Here is a 24,081-nt window from a genome sequence, read left to right as displayed (position 1 = left end):
TTAGGGGACTGTCTTTGGTGCTATAGAAATAGACTTAGAATAGGGAACTGAAGGAGAAAACATCTGCTTTAGCCCCAAGGAAGGGAATCCTGAAGTTTTCTATAAAGATTCATGAGCTAGAGTGGGGTTCTGCAGAATCCCTGAATGACACTCCCAGCCTAGGGTGGGACTGGAGGTGCTGGAAGGAGGGAGGGGGCGCAACACTAGCCAAGCACGTAGACCCTCGGCATCTCTCTGGTTGGTAGAGAAAATGGGAGTGGTGATGGAAAAAGCTGCCACACTGGGCCTCTGAACTGAGTCCTGACTGTCCCTTTCCTCCTATCCTCTTTTCAGAGGAGCAGGAATTGGGGGCCTTGGAATAACCGTGGAGGGACCATCCGAGTCGAAGATAAGTTGCAAAGATAACAAAGATGGCAGCTGCAGTGCCGAATACATCCCTTTTGTGCCGGGAGATTATGATGTGAATATCACCTATGGAAACGAGCATGTGCCCGGTAAGAGGCGGTTCTGAAGCCTGTTTGGTTCGTGCTTCTGTCTGAGCCAGGTAGGGCTTGGGGAAGCCGAGGCCACAAAGTCACTCCTTTCTGAATTGAAGTTTGGGCATTGGCTGTCTCTGAATGTTCTGCCTCTTGGGCATCCTTCTGCCCACCCGTTCATCAATGGGGAAGACAGTCAGTGAAGCCCACTGACTGTGTGTGTGTGTGTGTGTGTGTGTGTGTGTGAGACGCACCATCCAAGGTCCCCACTTCTGAGCCATGAACAGGAGGCTGGGGCATTTCTGAGGGCCAGTTCTAGAATGACTTGGAACATATGTCTGCTTTGAAGAGCACATTGGGACTCGGTTCTTCGTTCACAGCATAAAGCAGATGCTTTTTGTTTAGCAAAGCAGTGAGTTCAAAGACGCGCTGAGCCAACTGTAAATGTTTTTTTTTTTTTTCTGATCGAGACCCTTCCAAGGTCTCTATGACGTGCTGTGCAGCTGGGTCTCTAAGGAGCTGCTCATCTGTTCTAGGAGGCTTCCTGTATCACTCTTCTGGGCTTGTTTGCTGGGCTGTTGATGGTTCCATTCCTCTGCTCTGATATCTACTTATATTATAGAGGAGGACTCCAGTTTGGATGCATGCATTTAGCCAGATGTCCTTGAGTTCAGAGACTCCAGGACCTGCAGAAATATAGATTCTAACAGTTTAGTAATTGAATTACTGCCTCACTCTGCCCTCTTGACAAAGGTGATTTCTCTAGCTGAGAGCTGGTGCTGAGTGAGGTGGCTGCTGCTCATTCGGGTGCCTGCAAATAGACCGTGTCTTCCCTCGAAACTAACCGAGGTTTAACGTTGGAGTCCTGTTCCCTTGCTTTTCTGGGGCATGGGGAGTGGAGGAAGGAAGGAAAAGAAACTCCCTTCCTGATCTGGTGGGCTGATTTCTCACCAGCCTGCTTATTTCCCACTTGCATGGACTCTGGGCGGCCGGCATCGATCCCACCCTAGCATCCCCATCTCTTTTCTTGCCCGCCCGCCCCATTCCTCTCCTTCCCAGGGTGCACTGGGCTGGCTCCTAAGCCTGGGCTGCTGAAGATGAAATCAAGCCAGATATTTCTGAAAGGCCAAATACAAAGTTTCTTTTATGGAAACAAGACTTTGTGCTCTGAAAACCCCAGCTGACTGTTTAGCAAAGCTGCTTTAAACATACCCTGTTCCTGAGGAAGAAGAGTGTCGTCACGCCGTGCCCCAAAAAGTGTTTCCTTTGGCTTGGAAATCCACTTTTCAGGTGTTGGTCCAGCTGGAAACTGAACCTGACTCTCCCAAGCTGCATTTGAAATTTGGGGTGGGGGGGTGGCCTCTTGTTCTGTGATAGCTGTTGCCTACATTCATTTAACTCCTTTTTAGCTCCTTAGGACAGTAAGGAACTATATTGTAGAAGAGAGAACTCCTTAAGGATTAAGGTAGTGTATACAGTCATACTGATCGGCCAAAGGAATCCCACTAAAAGAACTATTCAGGAATGCCGGGAGAAAGCCCTAGCCTGGTAGAATTCCACCTCCGACACTTGTCAGATGTGTGACCTTGGGCCAGGGTCATAACCTTTGTGCCTTTTTTTCCTCATCTGTAAAATGCAGAGGTTGGACTTTATGACTCTTAGTCTGTGGTCCTATGATCTTTTCATTATTTTCCCGGTGTTCCCAGAGGTAGAAGTCTGGAAAAGTAAGCTGCAGTCTGGTTGTGAAGAGCCATGAGTGCCAAATCAAGGATTTTATATTTGATTTTAAGGGTAATAGGAAGCCAGTGGAATTTATTGAGTGCGGATGGGGTGACGTGGTCAGACTTGCATTTTAGGGAAATCACTTTGGTAGCTGAATGGAGAATGCATTGAGTTAGGGTGAGACTTGATACATTGAGACCCCTTTGAAGGGTGTAATCCAGGTGAGAGGTGGTAAGGGCCAGAGCTGAGATGGTGATTCTAGTGGTAGAAAGAAGGGAGGTACATAAGAGAGAGTGAGTGGAGGGAGAAGGGACAGGATTTGGCAGTGACCTGGCTATGAGGGGTACGTGAGGGGTCAAGGAAGAGCCTGGGGGAGTGGGAAGATGGCAGCTGCCCTCAGCATTAGTAGGTCAGTTTGGAAGATGAGATGGTGTAGGGAGAAAAATAATGGATCTAAGAAGCTGGTGGGCTAGATAAGCAATTCAAGATGTTCACTGTATGGTGGAGAGATGTAGGACTGGAGCTCAGGGGAGAGACTTGGGCTGGATGTGTGGGTCTGGGAATCCTCTGTCTAGAGATAATGGAACCCCTGGGAGCCGATGAGACACAAACAGGAGTTGGTATTTATGTCGCCCTGTAAGGTTTACAAGCTTCCCACACTGCTTATCTCACCTGATCCTTACAACAACCCTAGGAAGTGGGCGATGTTAATTATGCCATCTTTTCAGGTGGGGTAACTGAGGCAGACAGTGCCCAGGGTCACCCAGTGCATAAGTGTCTGGGGCTGGATCTGCAGCTCAGTTTTCCTGGTCCAGTACACTAGGCACTCATCCCTTTAGATTTACCTTTCAAGGGTGGGGGCTGTTTTCTAAATCTTTGTCTTTGCCTTCCCCCCCTCCCCCCATAGTGCCTGTTACAGTGAGTTTGGCATAAAGCCCCACAGCAAATGCTTGTCTAGTTGCTAGTGACTCTTATATGACTGATTGTGTTTAAACATTTAGCTTTAATTTAGAGGTTTTTATCATATTGGCAGCCTTGAGAATTGTGGGGTGAGCAAAGCAGTGCCCTCCCTCAGGCTGATGACCTCGAGTCACCCAGCCAGCACCAGGCAGAGCTGGGATTTGAACCCTGAGTGTTATGGCTCATCCCTGGCTGCTGCTTGGTTGGCATCCGTCCTAAGCTCACAAATACCAGGAGAAGCTCTGTGTTTGGGACCCACCCTTGAGGTTCTTGAGCCTGGTTGTTAGTGAATATATAAAGAGAAGTCTTATAAGCTAATAGATGGGCAAGGTCGGGCCCCACTGCTCCTGTCTCCTGTTGAAAATGAACTTGCTCCAGGCTCACAGATCACTCTGACTCTCGTTGATTTGCCCTGATGGTCATTGTTGGGTCTTGTGTCCTTCAAGAGACCACAAGCTCCCCAAGGGAAAGGACTGTGTGTTTTTAGTGTCTCTGTCTCTCCCACCCACAGTGTCTTAAGTGAACCATGCGCTTCTCTGCTTCTGTAACCCCCAAAGTGGATTGTGGTTAAGCCTTCATTCATTGCTGTGGATCTCCTCTGATAAAGAAAGCAGATGCCTCTCCCCCAAGCTGACTTCCAGGCGAGCCCCAGTTGGGAAGCAGAGGCTCATGTTTCTTGGAGAGGTCTTTGCTGTTTACCCTGTGGAGTCTCAGTTTTAAACATGTTTGGCTGTGGAGTAAACAGACCCCGGCTCCAATGGCAATTAACTATAATTTAGCTTTGTCAGATGGAGCTCATGTTGGGCCTGGGTTGACAGTGAGCCAAGGCCGGGGCTTAGCTCCCTAATTGAGTTGTCAGCCGTAGTCCCCCTTTGGGGTGGCTGGGATTTCTGGGTCTAATTCTGTTTCTTGGTGGTGAAGCTCTTTTTTCTAGATGGCTTTGTTAAGTTGTCAGAAAATCACCTGTTCTTGGGGGCATCCCAGATGTAAGAGGGCAGAGGTTTGGATTCCTCCAGAACCCTCTTTCTGCAGGATGGCCCCCATATTCTCTCCTCTCTCATTAGTTGTCTCATTGTTGTTGGGGTGGGGGATATCAAAAAGCAGGGAGAGAATATGGGGAAAACCAAAGTGAGTCAGTCCCTTATGCAGCAAGACCATGGGGAGGAAGGACTCAGAGAATAAGAAGCATGGGATTCCCTGCTGCCATCAGGAAGGCAGCCTCCTGTCCAGGCTTTCTTCAGAAGTGAGATGTGGAGCCTGGGAGACCTCACAAGATGCTTGTGTCAAAAAAGAGTTGGGAGAGGTTGACTGGCCTGAGAAATGCACGAAGGGTGTGACGGGACTTTTGTTCCAAGTAAACACCCAGACTTCCAGCTTCCGGTTTGGGTTCTGTAACAGTGTGATTTTCATTTTGTTTTCTTATAGGCAGCCCATTCAGGATCCCCGTGAAAGATGTCATTGACCCCAGCAAGGTCAAGCTTGCGGGCCCTGGCCTGGGAACAGGAGTCAGGGCCAAAGTGCCACAGTCCTTCACTGTGGACACGAGTCAGGCTGGCCTGGCCCCCCTGGAAGTGCTGGTACTGGGACCCAGAGGTAAGCCCATCCATTCTTCCTTTTCTCTTTATACATCCGTGGGGTGAGAGAGGTCAAGTGGACAGAGAGCTGCTCTCGGTCAGGTAGGCCTAGCCTTCCTGGCTGTGTTCCTCGGAAGTTACAAACCTTCTCAGCTCCCAAGAGAAGACTGTAAAGTTGCTGATTGGTATTGGTAGAGGGAGTTTCTTCAATGGGTGTGTTCCCTTAACCAGATATCACAAATCTGGACCAAAAAAAAAAATGTGTCATATCCTCCATACAAAAGCTTGTCAGAGATTCCAGTTAAACTCTCCAATCCCATTCCTTGGTAGGTGGACTCTTGAATGAAGAATCTTAATCTTCTTCAGGCCAATACTCAAGTCCCGCCCCCCCCCGCCCCCTTTTTTAAGTCCTCTCCCTTTTTGGAGGAGCTCGGGCCTCCTCGTGGGATGATGGTTCATGTTGTTTTCTCCCAGAGTCACGGCTTTTAGCCATACATGTCCTTTTGCTCCAGAGTCCTGGAGAGAAAGACTGTTTTGGGGAAAGGAGCTTAGAGTTGGTCCTTTTATATGACTGGACTGAAACTTCTTGGACCTTGGGGGTGGAGGAAGCTAATCTCACAGTCAGTCTGGCTCTTTGGTGGGGGATTATGTGCCATACACTGTAGCTCAGAGTCAGGAAGTGCTCAGACTGGTCCAGTCTCTGACCTGTCTTGGCCATGGGACCCTGGGCAGTCACTTTGTCAGGCTCCCAGGCAATTGGCTGAGTCTAGAAGGTGCTGGGAGAAGATTAGATCCAAGAGGAAAGGGTTCCTCACCAGAGCTGGCCCACTTCCTCTGAAGAAGCATCCATTAGGGAAGTCAGGAAGATGTCTCCCTGGTAACTGGATCAGCTCTGCTGGTCTAGATGAGATAAGTGCTTGTGCCGCCATTTAGACCAGAGAGCCAGAGCGGCCTGGAGCCTTTCCTTCTGTGTGTAGGGGCTGTGGAGTCTTCTCCCAGCCGTTCCAGGCGCTCCTGTTTTGGAGTTTGATGTATTTGTTCCTCCTGGGTCTTCTCAGCTCACTGTTGTGGCCCACGAGCCCGTGTCTGCCCTCTTTGGAGAAGAGGCTTCCTCCTGCCCCCTTGGTGGTAGAGTGTCCTCCTCGGTAGCATAACCCCATGGAGCCTGATGGGGGACACCTGAAGGGAGGGACCGAGAGGAGCCAGGCTGGAATCAGTCTGAACCTTAAGTGAAATGGTGGAGAGGAAGGAAGCGGGGCAGGGGAGGGAGCGCTTGACTCCACCATTGTCTGGGTTACACCAGCACCCTTGAGTAATGGCTTTTTAATTCCAGCGGACGAGATGGACTCCCAGGCCCGGCGCAGCCCCCTGAAAGCCATTTCAGATTTCTTTAGAGGTGACCGGCAGGGCGATTTTAATGAGACAGGTTTGCAGTTGCATGTTGCTGTCCCGTCCATCTGTCTGACACTCATTGCCTCTGCTTTGACTAACTCTCATAATGAACTGAGCGGGTCCTTTAATTGCACTGTGGTGGCTGAGGCTTTGGGGGGCGGGGGGGGTGATAGGACGCACATGTTTCTGCAATAGAGTCTGACTTCCTACAGCACGATCATGCCTGCTTTGCTGACATTGCTGCTTTAGAGATTCTCCTATCTGATTGCTTTGGGGACTTTAAGCTGCATGCATTAAAAGCTTCCCCACACCCCAAACTCACACCTTATGAGCTGCTGCCCTAGTAGCAATCTCAGTGGGCCTTCCTAAAAGGAGCCTGACACCCCGAAGACAGGACATCGGTGTAGCTCAGCAGGACAATTTGCCTCTGACGGCCTCAGAGGTAACACAGGACAGTTAGTTATACTAACCCACTTTCAATGCTGAAGGACTTTGTAGTTGCATGATCGCATTAACCGTGGTGCGTATTTTTCATGCTCCCAGACGAGCAAAAGCTGTCTCATTAAGAGTGCTCCAAGAAAGACCAAGAGTAGAGTGGCTCATATTGGAAGTACAGCTGTTTGTCCACCCTGTGCTTCAGGAGACCCTGGGCCTGGGCGCCCAGAGGCCCATGCCCGGGCCCTGCTGGGAGGGGTCTTGCTTAGTCAGCACAAAGCACTCCTCTGTGCTTCGATGGAGTCCTCCTCCTGACCTAGGCCTGGGCCTGATGGGAAGGTCCATGGCCCTGCCCTTTTCAGAACCGTCCCATTTGTTCCCTAGGCCTGGTGGAACCGGTGACTGTGGTTGACAATGGAGATGGCACTCACACCGTGACCTATACCCCGTCTCAGGAAGGCCCTTACATGCTGTCTGTCAAGTATGCTGATGAGGATGTCCCTCACAGGTAATGGAAGTCCTCAGTCCCCCGGGCTCACTTCCGCCCTTTCATGCCAAGATGAATGACAGTCCTCTGCACGTAACACTCATGGTGCTTGTTCCTGTGGGCCTGTTAGAAGGGAGAATTCTCACATGTCTCTGTTTTGTGACCTACATTAAAAAAAGATTGATAATTACTGCTTTCATCGCCCCTTCATCTCCATGTAGATCTCCCTCTCCCCTCTCCACACAGACGTCCCTTGTCATAGAATGAAAAAGGACAGTTCACTGAAAGTGACTAGCACATTACTCAGGATGGGCAGTGTAGACACTGTTCCATACTCTTGGGTCCTCCACCTCTGTAAAGAAGTCCTCCAGGCTTGGGGACCAAGCTCGATGGTCATGAAGAGGATATCTTCTATTGTTTCTTGTCCTTTCCATTCCCATTGTCCTGGGCCTGGTTACTCTGCTTTGCATCATCAGTTATTACAAGCATTTCTTTGCTTCCTAATCATAGTTTCTTATGGGAACCAGTTTTTCTATTTCATTCCTGTGTCAAGTGCAGGGGAGGCAGAGAAGGGCCAAAGACAGTCTCTACTCTCAAGCAGCTCAGAGCCAAATAGGGGAAGGCACATGGAGATAGAGAAATATGAAATAGAGAAAGAATAGAAGGAAAATCATCCTAGGGAAAGCACCTGGGATAGGGGGGAGATGTGGAAGAAGCCTGGGCAGGGCTTCCATGAGAAGGTGTAATTTAAGCTGAATCTTGAAGATGTGGAGGTAAAGGAACAGTATCCCTGGCATGGGGCATGACTGGAGCGAAGGCATGGAGTTGGGAGAGGGGGGCTTGGATGACAAGAACAGCAAGCATCTGGGCCATTGAGTTCATAGTGAAGGGAGGTAAATGATAAGGAGCCAGCTTGTAAAGGGCCGTGATCCCAATGGAGGACTTTATATTTGACTCTGGATATAATATTGAGTCGCTGGAATTTATTGCATGGGGGTGGTATAGTCCAGTCCATGTTTTAGGAACATCCTTTTGAGAGCTGAGTGTGATGTGTAAAGGACCTGGTAGAGGCAGGGGAACCCATTAGACTGTTGCAGTAGCCCAGGTGAGAGATGGCATGGCCTTGAATTTAGGTGGTGGCATTGAATTGGATTGGATATGTTGGGGGGGTGAAAATGAGAAGTCAAGGAAGGTGCTGAGGTTGTAAAACGTGTGTGGGGCAAGGAGATTGGTGGTGGTCTCAGAAGTAATATGGAAGTTTGGAAGAGAAGAGGGGATGAGTGGAAAGAAAATGAGTTCTCTCTTGGGTGTGTTGAATTTGAAATATCTATGGGACATCCAGTTTGAGATATCCAGAAGACAGTTGTTCGTATGGAACTGGGCATTAGGAGAAGACAAGGGCCAGATAAATTGATCTGGAAATTTACACATGACTGTGAACCCATGGGGGTTGATGAGATAGCCAAGAGTAGAGAGAAAAGCACAGGACCCAGAGCCTTGGGGGACACTCATGGATGGTAGACGTGATATGAATGAAAATCCTGCAATGCAGATGAAGGAGTGAGTGGCCAGACAGGTAGAAGGAGGGAACCAGGAGAGCAGCGTCTTGAAGAGAGAACCCAGGAGGAGAAGGTGATGGGCAGCGGTGTCAAAATAAAGGCTGAGGACTGAGGATGGGCCGTTGGGGTTAGCACTTACAAGACCATTGGAGAGAATGGTTTCATCTGAAAGATGTTGGAAGTCATATTTCAGAGGGTTAAAAAGAGAGTTGGGGACATGGAGACACTTGGTAGAGTTGGCTTTCTCAGAGTTGAACCCAGAAAGTGAGCAGAGAGACAGAGAGAAGCTTTTTCCAGCTGATGGGCACCTGGTGACTTCTTGTTTCTGACTGGTCTTTCAGGGTTTGTTTATTTATATTTAGTATTTTATTTTTCCCTAGTTACATTTAAAAACGATTTTTAACATTCATTTTTAAAACTTTGAGTTCCAAATTCTCTCCCTCCCTCCCCACCCCCCTTTCACTAAGAAGGCAAGCAATTTGATAGAGGTTATACATGTGTAGTCACGTACCGTGTTTTCCCGATAATAAGACACTGTCTTATTAGTTTTTTTGGACAGAAAAACACCAGAAGGCTTATTTTCAGGGGAGGGCTTATTTTAATGAACATTGACAGCAATTTTAATAAACAGGTAAATGTGAACAAAAAAATGTACCTTTCTTCAATAAGCAAATCACTGGGGAAGAACAGGATGACGCGCTCACTGCTGCAGCTCTGATTGGATGCAGCTCGGAGCGCGGCATGCGTTTCACCTGGGGGGGGGCGGTGCATACAGAGGGTACCGTAATGTAGCGTGTAGCGCAGGGGATCACCTTCACTACAGTAGCAATCTCAATAGGGCTTATTTTCGGGGGGAGGGCTTATTTTAGAGGAATCTTACACAGTAAGGGGAGGGCTTATTTTCGGGATAGGTCTTATTATCGGGGAAACACGGTAAAACATATCTATAATAGTCATGTTGTGATAGAAAACATAGACAAAAAGAAACTCAAGAAAGATAAAGAAAGTAAAAAAAAAGCATGCTTCGGTCTCTACTCAGACACCATCAGTTCTTTCTCTGGGGATGGAGAGCATTTTTCCCAAGTCCTTCAGAGTTGCCTTGGATCGCTGTATTTCTGAGAATAGCTAAGTTATTCCCAGCTGATCATCTTACAATGCTGCTGTTACTTTGTACACAGTAGATTTCACTTTGCATCCATTCATGCAAGTCTCCCCAGGTTTCTCTGAGAGCTTCCTGCTCATCGTTTCTTAAAGTACAATAGTATTCCATCATGATCATATACCACAACTTGTTCAGCCATTCTCCAGTTGATGGGCTTCCCCTCAACTTCTAATTCTTTGCCCCCAGAAATGAGCTGCTGTAAATATTTTTGTATGTATAAATCCTTTTTTCCTGTTTTTGTTTTTTTTTATCTCTTGGGGCATGCAGACCTAGTAGCGGTATTGCTAGGTCAAAGGGTATGCATGGTTTCATAGCCCTTTGGATATAATTCCAAATTGCTCTACAGAGTGGCTGAATCAGTTCACCACTCCACCAACAGTGCATTAAAGTCTCATTTTTCTCACATCCCCACCAACATTTGCCATTTACCTTTTCTGCCCTATTAGCCAATCTAATAGGTATGAGGTAGTACCTTAAAATCGTTTTAATTTGCATTTCTCCAACCAATAGTGAGTTAGAGTATTTTTTTCATGTAGCTATAGATACCTTTAATTACTTCATCTAAAAGCTGATCATATCTTTTGACCATTTATCAATTGGGGAAGACCCTTGAGTTTTGATAACTCAGATCCTCTCACTTGTCTCTGGCTTGCTAAAGATATTCCATGATCATTCCCCTTGTCAGTTTTATTATTTGACTCAAGTGTGTTACAGAGAAGAGATGATGACCATCCTCGAGTTTGGGTAGATTTGTAATGATTGAGACATCTTCCTCTGTATTCAGTCCTTTTAAGGTCAAGGTCCTCCCCACATATGATGCTAGCAAAGTGACTGCGAGTGGCCCTGGCCTCAGCTCCTATGGGGTTCCAGCCAGTTTGCCTGTGGAGTTTGCTGTTGATGCCAAGAAAGCAGGAATCGGGCCCCTTGCAGTCCAGATAACAGTAAGTTGTCTACGTTTGGTATTCCTTGCCTTCACATTCTGCGAGGCCCGGAGTCCTAGAAAAGTAGAAGGAACCTTTGCTCATTTCACAGATGAGGAAACTGAGACATGGGAGAGGTTAAGTGAATTTCCAAAGGTCAGAGGGCTGGGAAGTGGGAGAGCTCGGACTGGACAGAGGTCTCTTGCCTGGTCCAGTGCTATTTCCCTTGTTGGTGTGACCCATCAATTTTTAAGGCTCAGTTGATGCTCTGGGTATCTGATAATGTAATGTATTGGTATGGAGCTCATCTTCAAAAGAGAATATGGGGCTCAATGGTTTGCCCTTCTTCCCAAGCATTCCTCTGTACAAAAATGATTCTGATAAATCTACCCAGAGTCATCCCTAATTTGCTTTTTTAACGTCACTAAATCAATTGAATGTTAGAGAGGGCAGTGTTTTCTATGAATGGTTTCTGTAGGTTTTGATTGAATTTGTTAATCTCATTGTACTTGTGATGCCCAGGACCAAGAAGGAAAGCCCAAAAGAGCCAATGTTCATGATAACAAAGATGGCACCTATGCAGTGACCTACCTCCCTGACAAGACAGGCCGCTACATGATCGGGGTCACGTATGGTGGGGATAACATCCCATCTTCACCTTACCGAATCCGGGCCACCCAGACTGGGGATGCCAGCAAATGCTTGGCCACCGGTGAGTAGGATTCTCTGGGCCTGAGCTTCTGATTGGGTTGGGTGGGTGCTGAATGGGACCTTCATCCCAGCACCAGGCTTCTGGCTCTTCATAAAGTTCAAGGGCATATCAGGGCCCCTTGGTTAGCATGTAAATGAAGCCAGCCACCACAGCGGGTCTAACTGTCCAGCTAAAGGAAGGAAAATGAACTACTTAAAGGTAGATGTGGGGCATGTGCCCAAGACAAAGATTTAGAAACCTCCCGTGTGAGCATTGATCTTCTCCTTTCCTCTTTGATAACCATTGCACCCGAGGGTATAGTAACAGTAGAGTAGACAGATAGGTATGTGGTTTCCAAACCTTTCTCTACCTTTTCACTTGTCTAATTGTCAACATATTTAGTGTCTAGAAAAAGTACCTCCAAGCATTCAATTGAACGAGCATTTATTAGGTACTTGCTGTTTACTGGGCCCTTTGGGGGCGGGGGGATAGTGCCCACCCTCCAAGAGCTTCGGTTCTAACAGATTTGTTCCATGACCCTCTAGTTCCCAGTGTCTAAGGAGCACCGCTTCATTCAGTCTCTTGTTCTGCTATTTAGAAACTCAGAACGCAAATCCCTTTTCTAATCTTGGCCTCCGTTTGCTCCTAAGTAAAATGAGGGGTTTGGCCTTCATGCCTCTCTGGTTCCTTCTATATCTGCATTTGTGACACCTGGAAACCCTGAAAATAAGGCTTCAGCAGTATGGGCCTCCTTGCCTCCACTCTTTAGGAGACAGTTTCATGAGTCACTGGGGTTAGAAGAATTCTTTGCTTGGTGAAGCCATGGGACATCGGAGTTCGACTGGTTCTCAGGAAGGCTACCCAGCCCCATGTCCCACTGGCATGCTGTGATGGTCCACGGGAGGCACCAGTAAAATTTCCTTCTTTAACTTGGCTGGCTGAGTACCTAATGGAACTTTTGGATACTTTAACTTGACATTCGATGCTCTCCACAGTCTATTCCCACCATACTTCCTAGTCTTGAACTTGCTACGTGAATTGTGTGTCCCAATAGAGCAAGGATTTAATAAGTGCCTACTGTTTGTCAAGTGTTGTACTTGGATGGAAAAAGAAATGCAAAGAATGAAACGGTCCCTGCCCTCAAGGGGCTTACAGCTCTGTGTGTGGGGGGGGGGGGGGGCGGTCTATCACTGTCCTCTGAAAGCACTGCTGTTGCCCATGCCCAGATGCTCATTATCCCCTCTGCCTCCCAGCTTCCCTGGCCTCCTTCTTTTACAAGCGGCCTTTCCCTCCCAGTCCCACATCTGACTAGTGCTATGGCCTTCCTTCTGTCTGCCTCCCATGTGTATCTTGTATGGACGTAATTGTCTGCATGTTGTTTTCCTCACTGGAATGTGAGGCCTTTGAGGCCCTGAGCTACTTTTACCTTTTTTTCTTATATCCCCAGTAATTAACACAGTGCCTAGAGCACAGTATATATTTTCAAAATACTTGTTGATTTTACCTAATATTTCTACCAGCCCTTCAAGGCCCAAGTCCTAACTCTCTTCTACAAAAGCCTCCCCTAGATATAGCCATCCAGTCATTTCTCCTTTTGAACTCCTGTGGTGCTTATTGTCGAAAAATATGGAAGCTCAACAGAAGTTAGGTGACTTACCCAAGGTAATATGGCCAGCACAAGTTGGAGTGAGGATTTGAACCCAGATCTTTATGATTCCAAGTCCAGCTCTCTTTCACTGTACCACATTGCCTCTTCTTTAATGGAAGACAGAGCCTTTTGAGCAGTTAACCTAGAAAGACTTTTGGCCAGGCTTGACCCTGCTGGGGGCTTGTAGCTATTTTCTAGATACTGGCATTGCTGCTTAGTGGGTACATGGTGTTAGTGATAGTGATGGCTGACATTGCTGCAGCTTTTTTAGTCTGGCAGAGTGCTTTTCATGCATGCTCCGTTTGATCCTCCCACCCACCCTCATAAGTTGTTTTTCCCATTGTAGAGATGAAGCTTCTGAAGCCCAAAGAGGTCAAGGGGTTTGCCCAGGGATGCACAGTTAAGGAAGCATGGGAATTAGAACTTGAAACCAGCTCTTGCTGATTCCAGGTCGAGGGCGCTCAACTGCCGTGCCACACTGTGGTTTAACTTTTGTGTCAACTGTTTTCTAGGCCCTGGGATTGCACCCACTGTCAAAACTGGGGAGGAAGTTGGCTTTGTGGTCGACGCCAAGACTGCAGGGAAAGGGAAGGTGACCTGTACGGTCCTGACCCCTGATGGTGCTGAAGTGGAAGCAGAGGTCATTGAGAATGAGGATGGCACCTATGACATCTTCTACACGGCGGCAAAGCCTGGCACCTACGTCATCTACGTGCGCTTTGGGGGAGTGGATATTCCCAATAGCCCCTTTACCGTCATGGTAAGGCTGACCTTAAAACTGACCTCACCTGCAACCTAGAGGGTGTCCCCGACCTGCCCCTGGGTTCTCAAGGCTAGAGCCACATGTAGGATGACGTTTATGTCCCTCCCCATTGGGCCTCTCTGTGCTGTGCTGGTACCCAGAAGCGGAGTCCATTTGGCCTGACCATATGGTTACCGAGCAGTCCTGCTAGAGATTTTGTTGTGTTGTTGGTGGCGGGTAAGGTCCCTTAGGTCTAAAGTACATAAACTCTCGTCCCCTTTGCATTTTGATGTTTTCTTTCTGCAGCAGAGAAAAGATTTAACAGATAATGTCCTTAGCTTATTTTAAGGGGGAGTTTCAAAAATCATGGCTCAAACAGTTGGATTTCTTGGGTTATTTTGCTCAGAGAGGCTGGATTTGTTGCAGCTAAGTGGAGTTTGGGTGAGGGGTAGCAGCCTATGTAGGAGCCAGTGATGACCAGGGCTTGTGTGAATCAAACAGTGATTCAGGGGGCTGGTGCCCCATCTTGCAGATGGGCCTGAGCTGGTGCATGGGCAGCTCCCCTGCCTCCTCCTGCCCCAGAAAACGTTTGGAGCTAAAGTCCTGGACCTAGAGCTGCCAAGGACCCCAGAGTCCATCTAGTCCAACCCCCCTTCCCATTTTACAGATGAGGAAACTGAGGCCCAGAGTTAGTAAGCAGAAGAGGTAGGATTTGAACCCAAGAGAGTGGGTAGATTGAATTCTCTCATTCTCTTGGGGGATTATTACAAATACAATTAGGAGAAACTTGAAGACTGGATGAGCACAGTTGTCACCATGAAGTCCCTCATATACTTAAAAAGGGCAGACCAGAGCGTCTCAGCACATTGCCAGATTTGCCTGTGTTAATGTGCTTGGGTCATGCTGGTCCCAGTTCCCAAGGCAGGTGTGGTACTGGGCTTTTCTCTACCTCCATCCTGAATCGCCAAATACCAACAGTGCTCTAGTGAGAAGGTACCAGATGGTGATCTTGGACCTCCTCCCACTGACTTCTCAAGTGTGATGTGGTGGGAAGGTCAGTGGCCCGGGAGTCTGTCGGAATGCTGGCCCTGCCAGTCACTAGTGGTGGCCTTGGGCAAGGCGTCTCAACTCTCTGTGACTCAGTTTCCCCATCTGTAAAGTAGAGGAGTTGAGCAAGCATCGTATCCTGAACTAAGGTTCCATGTCTCCTGGAACCCACAGATGAGAACTTCTCAGATCTAGGAAAGTCTCCATTGATCACTATCGCAACCCATTCAAACCTGATACAAGCTCAGTCCTGGGACCACCCAGATCGCGGCTTGCTGGCCCTTGCTTCCAGGACTTGTTAGTCACTGGCTGTCAAAGGGCTGCTCACAGCTCAGATACTTACCAAGCCTTCCAGGGCAGTGCAGGGGAAAGGGGGTGGAGACAGCATCGGAGGATCTGGCTTGAAGTCCTGCCACATGAACGTGGGCAAGGACCTAGAGCTGTCAGGGACTGAAGGAGCCATCATTTGGTCCAACCTCCATAATTCATAGATGGGGAAACTGATGCCCAGTGTAGGAAGTGGAAAAGCCAGAATTTGAAGCCAGGACAGCTTAGTGATGTAGTGGTCAGAGTGCTGGGCCTGGAGTCAGGAAAACCTGAGTTCAGATCTGACCTCAGACACTTACTGGCTGTGTGACCCTGGGCAAGTCAATTTACCCTGCTTGCCTCAGTTTCCCTCTTCTATAAAATGAGCTGAAGAAGGAAATGGCTAACCACTCCAGTATCTTTTCCAAGAAAATCCTGGAGCTATATGTGTGTACACACACGCATGTGTATATAATTCATTAAAGGAGTATATTCTGCTATGGATTTCTTAAGTTGGTCTACGCGTCCAATTAAAAACTGACAGTCACAACTACTGATCCAGGCATGACCTCCATGAGGTATGGGTTGGGGGCAAATAAGAACGGGGTTGGGCAAGTCTTAGGGGCTGTTTCTAGTCCCACCCCAAGGGATGACGTTTACTCTTCCCCACTAGGGAGGGTCTTAGGTTTTGTTTCTGTTGAGTAGGGGGAGTGCCCTGTGTTGTAATACCCGACTAATCTCCATTTGCCACTAACCAGGCTACAGATGATGACGTTGCTGTAAGGAAGGAGGCGCCGGTAAATGCACGTCCCTCAGGCCACAGCCCTTGGGTACACCATCCCCCCTCATGTATCCCTTCATTTCAGACTGCCTCCAGCCTGCTTCAGGGATTGCTTGAACCCTCTGGTGCCTCTCTTCATCCGTGTCTCTACTGTTGATCGGTAGCTTTCTAGAAGGGTTCGAATCATCCTGGGATCTGTCCTTGTTGCTTCCTAATGATGCCTAAATGTCATGACACACGCCCCATGAATTACCATTGGTCACATCTAATCGTATTAATCAAGAGTCCACGCTGAAGAAACGGGGGTGGGGAGCCCAGAGCTGCCGCGGCCTGCTGGCTCTGACACTGCTCTTGCCGACTGGGCTTCTCTTTGGGATCACGGTCTTTGCTTCTTCTCTCTCAGGGTCTTCCTTGCTGCTGTAAAAGCACTTTCTTCTCTAGGCCACAGGCAATGGGACCTTTTTCAGGCTGATCCCTTTGGGGCCTTTTACTCACACACACCCCACAACACAACACACACTCTTTCTCTTTCTCTCTCTCTCTTTTCTGTTGCCTCTGAGCACTGCTGGGAATTTTACAAACAGAATGGGAGTGTGTGGTCCTAGCAGCTGGGCCCACTCCCAGGGGGAGCCTTGAAGCTCGGCCCCTGTCGGGTGGCATTCTGCTCTGGAGAACACAGCCCCTACTGAATTGGTTTGCAAAATTACCAGCTGTTCTGCCATTGCTCACTCTCTTCCAGCTTGCTTCGGCTTCCTCCTTGCCTAAGCTCCTCTCCCATCCTGTTTCTAGGTGACGGAAGAAGCCTATGTCCCTGTCAGTGACATGAATGGTCTGGGATTTAAACCCTTTGACCTGGTCATTCCCTTTGCTGTGAGGAAAGGAGAAGTAACTGGTAAGCAGTCGGGTCTATCTCTTATCATTCATGTTAGGGCTGGGCCTTCTCCGGGTTCTTAGACAGTATCTTGGCTCCCCAGTGGGGCAGCCTCTCCTACCCCCCCAGGCTAGGGTGACTTCTGTACATTAGATGGGGCAGGCACCCAGCAAACACCTTCACACATCCCCTTGGAAGATATAGAGGGCTGTAGCTTGGGATGTCCCAGGAGTCCTTTTTTCCTCTGTGGTAAATCCAAACCCCTGAAGGGTTTGAGCCTGGGCTGGGCTGCAAGGGTGGCTGTCTCTTTTAAAAGGCCAGTGACATGGGGGTGGCTAGGTGGCATAGTGAATAGAGCACCGGCCCTGGAGTCAGGAGGACCTGAGTTCAAATCTGGCCTCAGACACTTAACACTAGCCGTGTGACCTTGGGCAAGTCACTTAACCCCAATTGCCTTGCCTTCACCCCTCCAAAAAGCAAAAAAAAAAAAAAAAGACCAATAACAGCTAGGTGATGCACTGGGCCTAGTATCAGGATCTGAATTCAGATCCAAAGCCTGAGGCATTTTCTAGCTGGGTGACTCAGCGTAAGTCACTTGATGTCTGTCTGCCCAAGTTTACTCAGCTGTGAAATGGGGATAAGAATACCCCCACCTCTCAGGGTTATTGGGAGGATAAAGTGAAATTACCCTTGTAAGAGCACTTTACACATTTCAAGTCCATATCAATGCTAGTTATTATTGCTATCATTATTATTAAAAAATAGACCTTTCTCTCAAGCCTAGCCGCTTAAAGCCAGGCTACCTTCAGGTCAATTCTTACATAATACCCCTGATGTAACACAGTCCTCTAGAATAAATCTTCTGCTAGACACTTGCTGTTCTCTGTGAGAGCCAGGGAGGGGAATTTGGCCGCCATCTTCCCATTATATGGGACTTGGCAACCTGTTACACTGTATGTTTAAGTGATGAGAGCTCGGCTCAGGACACCCAGAAATGCTGCTTTTAGAGGCCTCTTGAGCCAGAACCTCCGCCTTTTCCAGGAACACAGCTGGAGCCCGCTCACTTGTCTGTCTTGGTTGTGTCCCATAGGAGAGGTTCACATGCCTTCTGGAAAGACGGCCACCCCAGAGATTGTGGACAACAAGGATGGCACCGTCACTGTTCGCTATGCGCCCACTGAGGTTGGCCTGCATGAGATGCACATTAAGTACATGGGGAACCACATCCCTGGTAAGTTGGCTTTGGCTTCACTGTGCAGACAGCTATGTGGCAGCGCTGGCTTGGAACCCTTCAGGTGCTAACAATCGCTGACTCTTAAGGGACCTGGGGGAATTGAAACAGAGCAGATTTTACAGATGGAGCCAATGTCCTCCTCAAACCAAGCAGGGACTTTGGCCTCGTTAGTGCCCGCTAGGCCCATAGCTTGGGTTTGGGTAGAGAATACACAGAACCGGCTTCATCTGGCTGCCCCAGCATGGTGACCATGATGAAAAGAATGAATTAAAGGGAAGGCTAGGGAGTGGGGGACGTCCCGGGGTGGCCTAGAGAAACGCCAAGGGGCTTTAGAGGAGGGAGTTTACTGCTAAAATACATGTTGTCAGCAGAGCACACACAGGCCCTTGTGGTGCCCGCTGGCCACCTCCTGGCTGCTCTTCTCAACCTTGCCATTTTTTTTTTCATTTTTATCAAATGGTGCCAAAGGCCTGCTCCTTTGGGTTTTCTTTACGGAGAGCCCCAAGCTTATTCATAACTTTATCTTCTTTCTTTATGCTTTGGGGATAAAGCCCAATAGTCCGAGTCTAGAGAGAGGAGGAAGCCCTCTGTTGGTGGCCTTCTGATTTAGTGGGCTAGCCTTGGATCTTGGAAGACCTGGGTTCAAGCCCTGCCTCTGACGCATGCTGACTGTGACCTTGGGAAAGCCCCAGGTCCAGAGATGGGTCACCATTTTATATCTCTGGAGGGGCTTTCCAGTCAGTTAGTCATTAAGTGCCCGCTATATAATGCTTCCTTCCCCCAAGGAGTCCCTCAGGATTTCATGTCCAGACCAAGAGTGAACTAAAACAAACCCACAAAAAGCTAATCTTAAAATTAGTGAATTGCCAGCTCATGCAAGCTCCGGGTGCTCGGTAACGGCCCTTCCCTTGTTTTTCATCCTGTGAACTTAAAGAGAGCCCCCTCCAGTTCTACGTGAACTACCCAAATAGCGGCAGTGTGTCAGCATACGGGCCAGGCCTGGTGTACGGAGTCGCCAATAAGACCGCCACCTTCACCATCGTCACCGAGGATGCTGGAGAGGGTACGTGCCTGGGGTGGGGTGTGGGGGAAGACACCAAGGCCCCGCCTGGAGCGCTAGCTGGCCGTCACCGTGAGGCAGCCTCACTCCTAAGGACTGGGGCAAGGCTAGAGCTCTCTGCCTGCAGGAGGCTTCCCGTCCTGATTTGTCCCTTCCCTCTCTTTCCCATAAGCACTGGCCTTCATCTTCCCTGCAGCTGTTCAGGTCTGTTCACAGAACAGAATGCTGTGAAATAGATTTTGAGTCCAAACAGCCTGAAATTCTTATCCTTCTCCCCAGATTCTACATGTACACATACAGATAGGTATAGATATATAACACTAATACTTCCAATAAAGTCCTTCCTGGCAAATATAATATGAAATGACAGATTTATACATATTTATGTGTGTATGTATGTAATACATATGTGCCTATAATATACACACATATAAATTAAGAGCTCTAATGAAGTCCTTCCTGGCCTGTATATAATATGAAATGACAGATTTATACATATTTATGTGTGTGTATGTATATAATACATATGTGCCTATAATATACACACATATAAATTAAAAGCTCTAATGAAGTCCTTCCTGGCCTATATATAATATACATTACACTTATGCATATGTACAGGCACATATATATTTACAGAATTAATTCCTCTAATAAAGTATGTGTATAAATTTCATGCATGCCCTGCAGTCCCTCCTGGCACCCCCTGCCGTGGACATGGCCCTGCATTTTAAAGGACTGTGTCATGGCCTCAGCACCTTTCTCATTAGACTGTCTGCTGAGGCCTGGAAGGGTTGCCATGTGGGCTGAAGAAGGGAACATTCTTCCCCCAGTCTCACTACAACAGTGACCCTGTGCAGTGCTGCGAGAGAGAGCCTAGTAGGGTTTGTGTGGGTTTTGCCCATTGTCTTGCTGGAAGCCAGTGTGGGCTTCCATATTCCATATGGTGGGCTGGGTGGTTTCCCGCCCCCTGTGGGTCCATCCCAATGGTAGAGCTGCCTCTGTTGCTCAGAATGGCAGCCAGTGTCTCCTCTGCTTACCTCAGCGATCAGCATTTGATTCCCCCTCACCATAAGCGATGTGATCTGGCTGCCCCTGCCCCAATGGCTGTCCCCGCTAAAAAGAGGGAGCCTCTTCTGTCCGACAGGTGGGCTGGACTTGGCCATCGAGGGGCCCTCCAAGGCTGAGATCAGCTGCATTGACAACAAGGACGGCACCTGCACCGTGACCTACCTGCCCACGCTCCCTGGGGACTACAGCATCCTTGTGAAATACAACGGCAAGCACATTCCCGGCAGCCCCTTCACAGCCAAGATCACAGGTAGGGGAGGCCCAGGGCGAGGGCTCTGCCCGTCCCTGGGAGCAGGCTTGGGGCCTCCACAGTCTGGTGTGCTCAGGCAGAAGGGCCTCCGAGGACATTTTGTCCGGGCCTCTCCCAGGGTCTGTCACTTAACTTCTAGGAGACTTGGGCCATTTTCTAAGACTTGTAGAACTGCTCATGTATAATAGAGATCTGGGGAGCTGAGGCTTCATCACACAGAATAGGACTTAAAGTGTGTTGTGTGTAGTAATTAATCTGAGCTATGGTGTGTGTGTGTGTGTGTGTACACACACATAACCTCCTATGTGTCCTAGATAACAACAGGAGATGTTCCCAAGTGAAGCTGGGCTCAGCCGCCGACTTCCTGCTGGACATCAGCGAGACTGACCTGAGCACACTGACCGCCAGCATCAAGGCCCCGTCGGGGAGAGATGAGCCTTGTCTCCTGAAGAGGCTTCCAAACAACCACATTGGTGAGGGAGCTGCCAGGTCCAATGCCCTGGCTGCTGCTTTGTTTTTCTTGGTCCCTTCAGGGCCAGATGCCCTGGGCTGCCCCTCGGAGAGCCCCTCCTTGGAGGTCTCCAAATAAAGCCTTGCTGTCCACTGGTCACTTACGGTGTTGGGTGGGAGGGGACAGGGTTTCCTTTCTCATACACGGGTTGGGTTAGGCAGCCACAAAGATGCTCTGTCTCCTCAGGCTGGGGGGATGCCCTGTCATTGTGTGTCTCATGGTTCTTCTCATTCTAAAACTGCCATTTGGCACATTTGAAAACAGACTAATATGAGCTAGAGTATTTAATTTTTTTTCTTCCTCTTTTTCTTTGAAATGGATGGTGCTTTAGGACAGGGACTCTTAACCTGGGGAATATGATTTCAGGGGGTCCATGGCTTGGATGGGAAAAAGAAATGCCATTTTAATTCACTGACTTCAAACTGAAATCTAGCATTTTCCTCAATTATTTAAAAACATAATTCTGAGAAGCACAGGCTTCACCGGCTTCACTGAGCTGCCCAAGGGGCACAGCCCTATTCATGAAACCAGGGGTGGGACTCATGGCCTCGGGTTTCATGGCTCCTTTTCTTCCCCTGAAGCTCTGTTGTTCCCATTTCTTTCAGGCATTTCTTTCATCCCCCGGGAAGTCGGGGAGCACTTGGTCAGCATTAAGAAAAACGGCAGCCACGTGCCCAACAGCCCAGTGTCCATCATGGTCGTTCAGTCGGAGATCGGAGATGCCCGCAGGGCCAAAGTCTCCGGCAAGGGCTTGACAGAAGGACGCACTTTTGAAATGTCAGACTTCATCGTTGACACAAGGGATGCAGGTCAGTGTGCCTGCTTCAACGCTGCTGGGGGAAAGCCCAGAGGCTTCAGCCGAGCCTGGTTCACTCTCAGGCTGAGCAGCATTTTCTGTCCCCAAAGCCCGTTGTCTTTTAAAAGGTCAATTTTTTGGGCATCTGAGCTGCAGGCCCTTCACCAGCGTTGTAGCAAATGCTCTCGTCCTGGTATCTCGCAGCCTCAGTCCAAAAGCTGCTGAGAGACAGCATGGCACAGTGGATAGGGTGTTGGAGTCAAGGAGACCCTGGGCAAGTCTCTTAACATCTCTGTTTCTCCATTTTTCATTGGTAAAAAGAAAGGGTTGGGCTTGGTGTCCTCAGTGGTCCCTTCCTCTTCCACACCTACAATTGCATGTTCCCACAGTCCCCTAAGTGCACGCTGAGATGCTCTCTGCGTCCTGGTCACTGCAGAATCTTTCTCCATGCCCTTCTCCTGTCTCCTTGACTTAGGGCTGGCCCCAAGCCCAGCAGTGCCCTGGAGTCCTCAATCTGGGGCTGGTGGGAGGGGCTTTGGTTCTGGCAGCAAATGGGAAGCATCAGCCACAGGGGCCTGCTCTGCATTAACAGCCTTGGCCCTGCTCTGGGCACACATGTTGACATCTGTGGTTCAGCCTCTGTTTTCTCTCATTTGGCCATTTGGGACTTGAGCCCACCATGTCTAGTTAGAAAAAGGGGTCTATGTGTCCTTCAGGTTATGGCGGCATCTCCTTGGCAGTGGAAGGACCAAGCAAGGTCGACATCCAGACAGAAGACCTCGAAGATGGAACCTGTAAGGTCTCCTACTTCCCTACGGTGCCAGGGGTTTATATCGTGTCCACCAAGTTTGCAGATGAGCATGTCCCAGGTATAGAAGCTGGCCTGGTGGGGGACGGTCCCAGGTATATAAGCTGGCCTGGTGGGGGGGGCGGGCCTGGCTTGGATTTTGCTTACATGTTAAGCCCTCGGGGTGTGCCCCGTCCCACACACAGCTTCACAAAGACCTTTTCCCCTGTTCCTTCCAGGGAGTCCCTTCACTGTGAAAATCAGCGGAGAAGGCAGGGTCAAGGAAAGTATCACACGTGCAAGCCGGGCACCATCAGTGGCCACTGTTGGTAGCATCTGTGATCTCAACCTGAAAATCCCAGGTAAACGGGGACGGCATTTTTCAGGGTCTTCCTCAAAGTCCTCGACACTCTGAAGGATCAGCAGCAGCCGTGGGAGAAGGGTGGGGGTCCCTCAAGGTCCATGATGGCTCATTAACTGAGGCTTTACCCTGCCAAGGCCACTGAGAAGTGTCTGCAGGCCCTATGGCACCCAGGGACTGGCTGAGAAAGGTGGCCCTGGGCCTTTGGGAGAGGGATGGCCTCAAATATTAATCACAAAGTGGAAGATAAAGTTGGATAAAGGCTCCTTTTGTCTCCGAGATGCCTCATTGTGGAGTTGCAAAAGGCAGCCAGGATAATTGGTTTCCTTGGTGTGGAGTTTACTTCTGCATTTAAAAACATCATTCTGAGAAGGGCCTCACTAGACTGCTTGAGGGGTACAGGACTGTGTATCTGTATGTGCAAAGCCTGGGGTGTACAGGGCTCCCTCTTAGAGCACATCTCTCTTGGGGAATCACTTCTGCCTGCCTTTCTTTCTTTCTCTTTCTTTTTAATCATGTTTTTCTTTGTCTTTGCCTTACTTACCATTCCCCATCTCCCAAGTGGAAGGAGCCTCACTGGTCCCTAGGGATGCATGATGGTCTACTAGCGTTGGCTTTGGGATTCCCAACAATTGAACCTCTGACTGACAGGGCTGCTGAGGGGAGGGTGCTGTGTGACCCTGGTCTAGGTGATTGGGCCCTTTCCAAGTGTCCATCATCGGCTGGGTGGTGACCGCCTTCACTGTGTCTTAGCCAGCGGGGTTCCTCATGGAGCAGATTCCACAATTAATTTGGGGAATGGAAACAAATGCATGCTCTCCTCCTCCAGGCTTGGTGGTTTGAACCTGTATTTTCATTTAGTTGGGACCTTTGAACTCTTTGGGTGCCGAGGCTTTCACTTTATCTTTGGAGACTGAGAGACTGAGGTAGTTGAACAAACGAATGAATGAAAGGCACCTTTGTCTCCAAACATGGCTGTCTTGTTGCATGAGCAGAAGGACGTGACTTTTTTTTTTTAAGCAATCGGGGTTAAGTAACTTGCTCAAGGTTACACGGCCAGCTGTTTCTGGGTGGGTGCTAAGTGTCTGAGCCTGGATTCGATCCCAGGTCATCTGGACTCTGGGGCCAGTGCTCTTACTCACTGTGCCACCTGGCTGCCCCTAACACATGACTTCTTGATGGGGAGGAATCTAGAAGCTTGAGAGTGGGCTCCTTCTACCCATGTCTGAAGACCCCAC

The 24,081-nt window shown here is 48.9% G+C and overlaps 1 protein-coding gene across 6 annotated transcripts in view; it reads left to right on the top strand.

Annotated features, from left to right (window-relative positions):
* Positions 1–24,081, top strand: part of FLNB (filamin B) — a 159,128-nt gene that overhangs the window by 112,524 nt on the left and 22,523 nt on the right. The window contains exons 24-39 of one of the 6 annotated variants that reach the window (XM_069084257.1): positions 334–494; positions 4,584–4,751; positions 6,066–6,158; positions 6,944–7,067; positions 10,552–10,708; positions 11,210–11,399; positions 13,539–13,786; positions 15,880–15,951; positions 16,692–16,794; positions 17,864–18,004; positions 18,942–19,070; positions 20,215–20,388; positions 20,703–20,861; positions 21,505–21,708; positions 22,412–22,564; positions 22,722–22,844. In XM_069084257.1, coding sequence (XP_068940358.1) covers positions 334–494; positions 4,584–4,751; positions 6,066–6,158; positions 6,944–7,067; positions 10,552–10,708; positions 11,210–11,399; positions 13,539–13,786; positions 15,880–15,951; positions 16,692–16,794; positions 17,864–18,004; positions 18,942–19,070; positions 20,215–20,388; positions 20,703–20,861; positions 21,505–21,708; positions 22,412–22,564; positions 22,722–22,844 — 2,399 coding nt within the window. The remainder of the gene's footprint in view (positions 1–333; positions 495–4,583; positions 4,752–6,065; positions 6,159–6,943; positions 7,068–10,551; positions 10,709–11,209; positions 11,400–13,538; positions 13,787–15,879; positions 15,952–16,691; positions 16,795–17,863; positions 18,005–18,941; positions 19,071–20,214; positions 20,389–20,702; positions 20,862–21,504; positions 21,709–22,411; positions 22,565–22,721; positions 22,845–24,081) is intronic. The other 5 variants (XM_069084254.1, XM_069084259.1, XM_069084256.1 and 2 more) reach the window with 5 other exon arrangements.

Source organism: Petaurus breviceps, unplaced genomic scaffold (assembly GCF_028583685.1).
Source record: "Petaurus breviceps papuanus isolate PSGF00001 unplaced genomic scaffold, PetGlider_PUasm1.0 174, whole genome shotgun sequence".
Lineage (NCBI taxonomy): Eukaryota > Metazoa > Chordata > Mammalia > Diprotodontia > Petauridae > Petaurus > Petaurus breviceps.
Note: the sequence above shows the minus strand (reverse complement) of the source record. Positions and strands in the feature narration are given on the sequence as shown.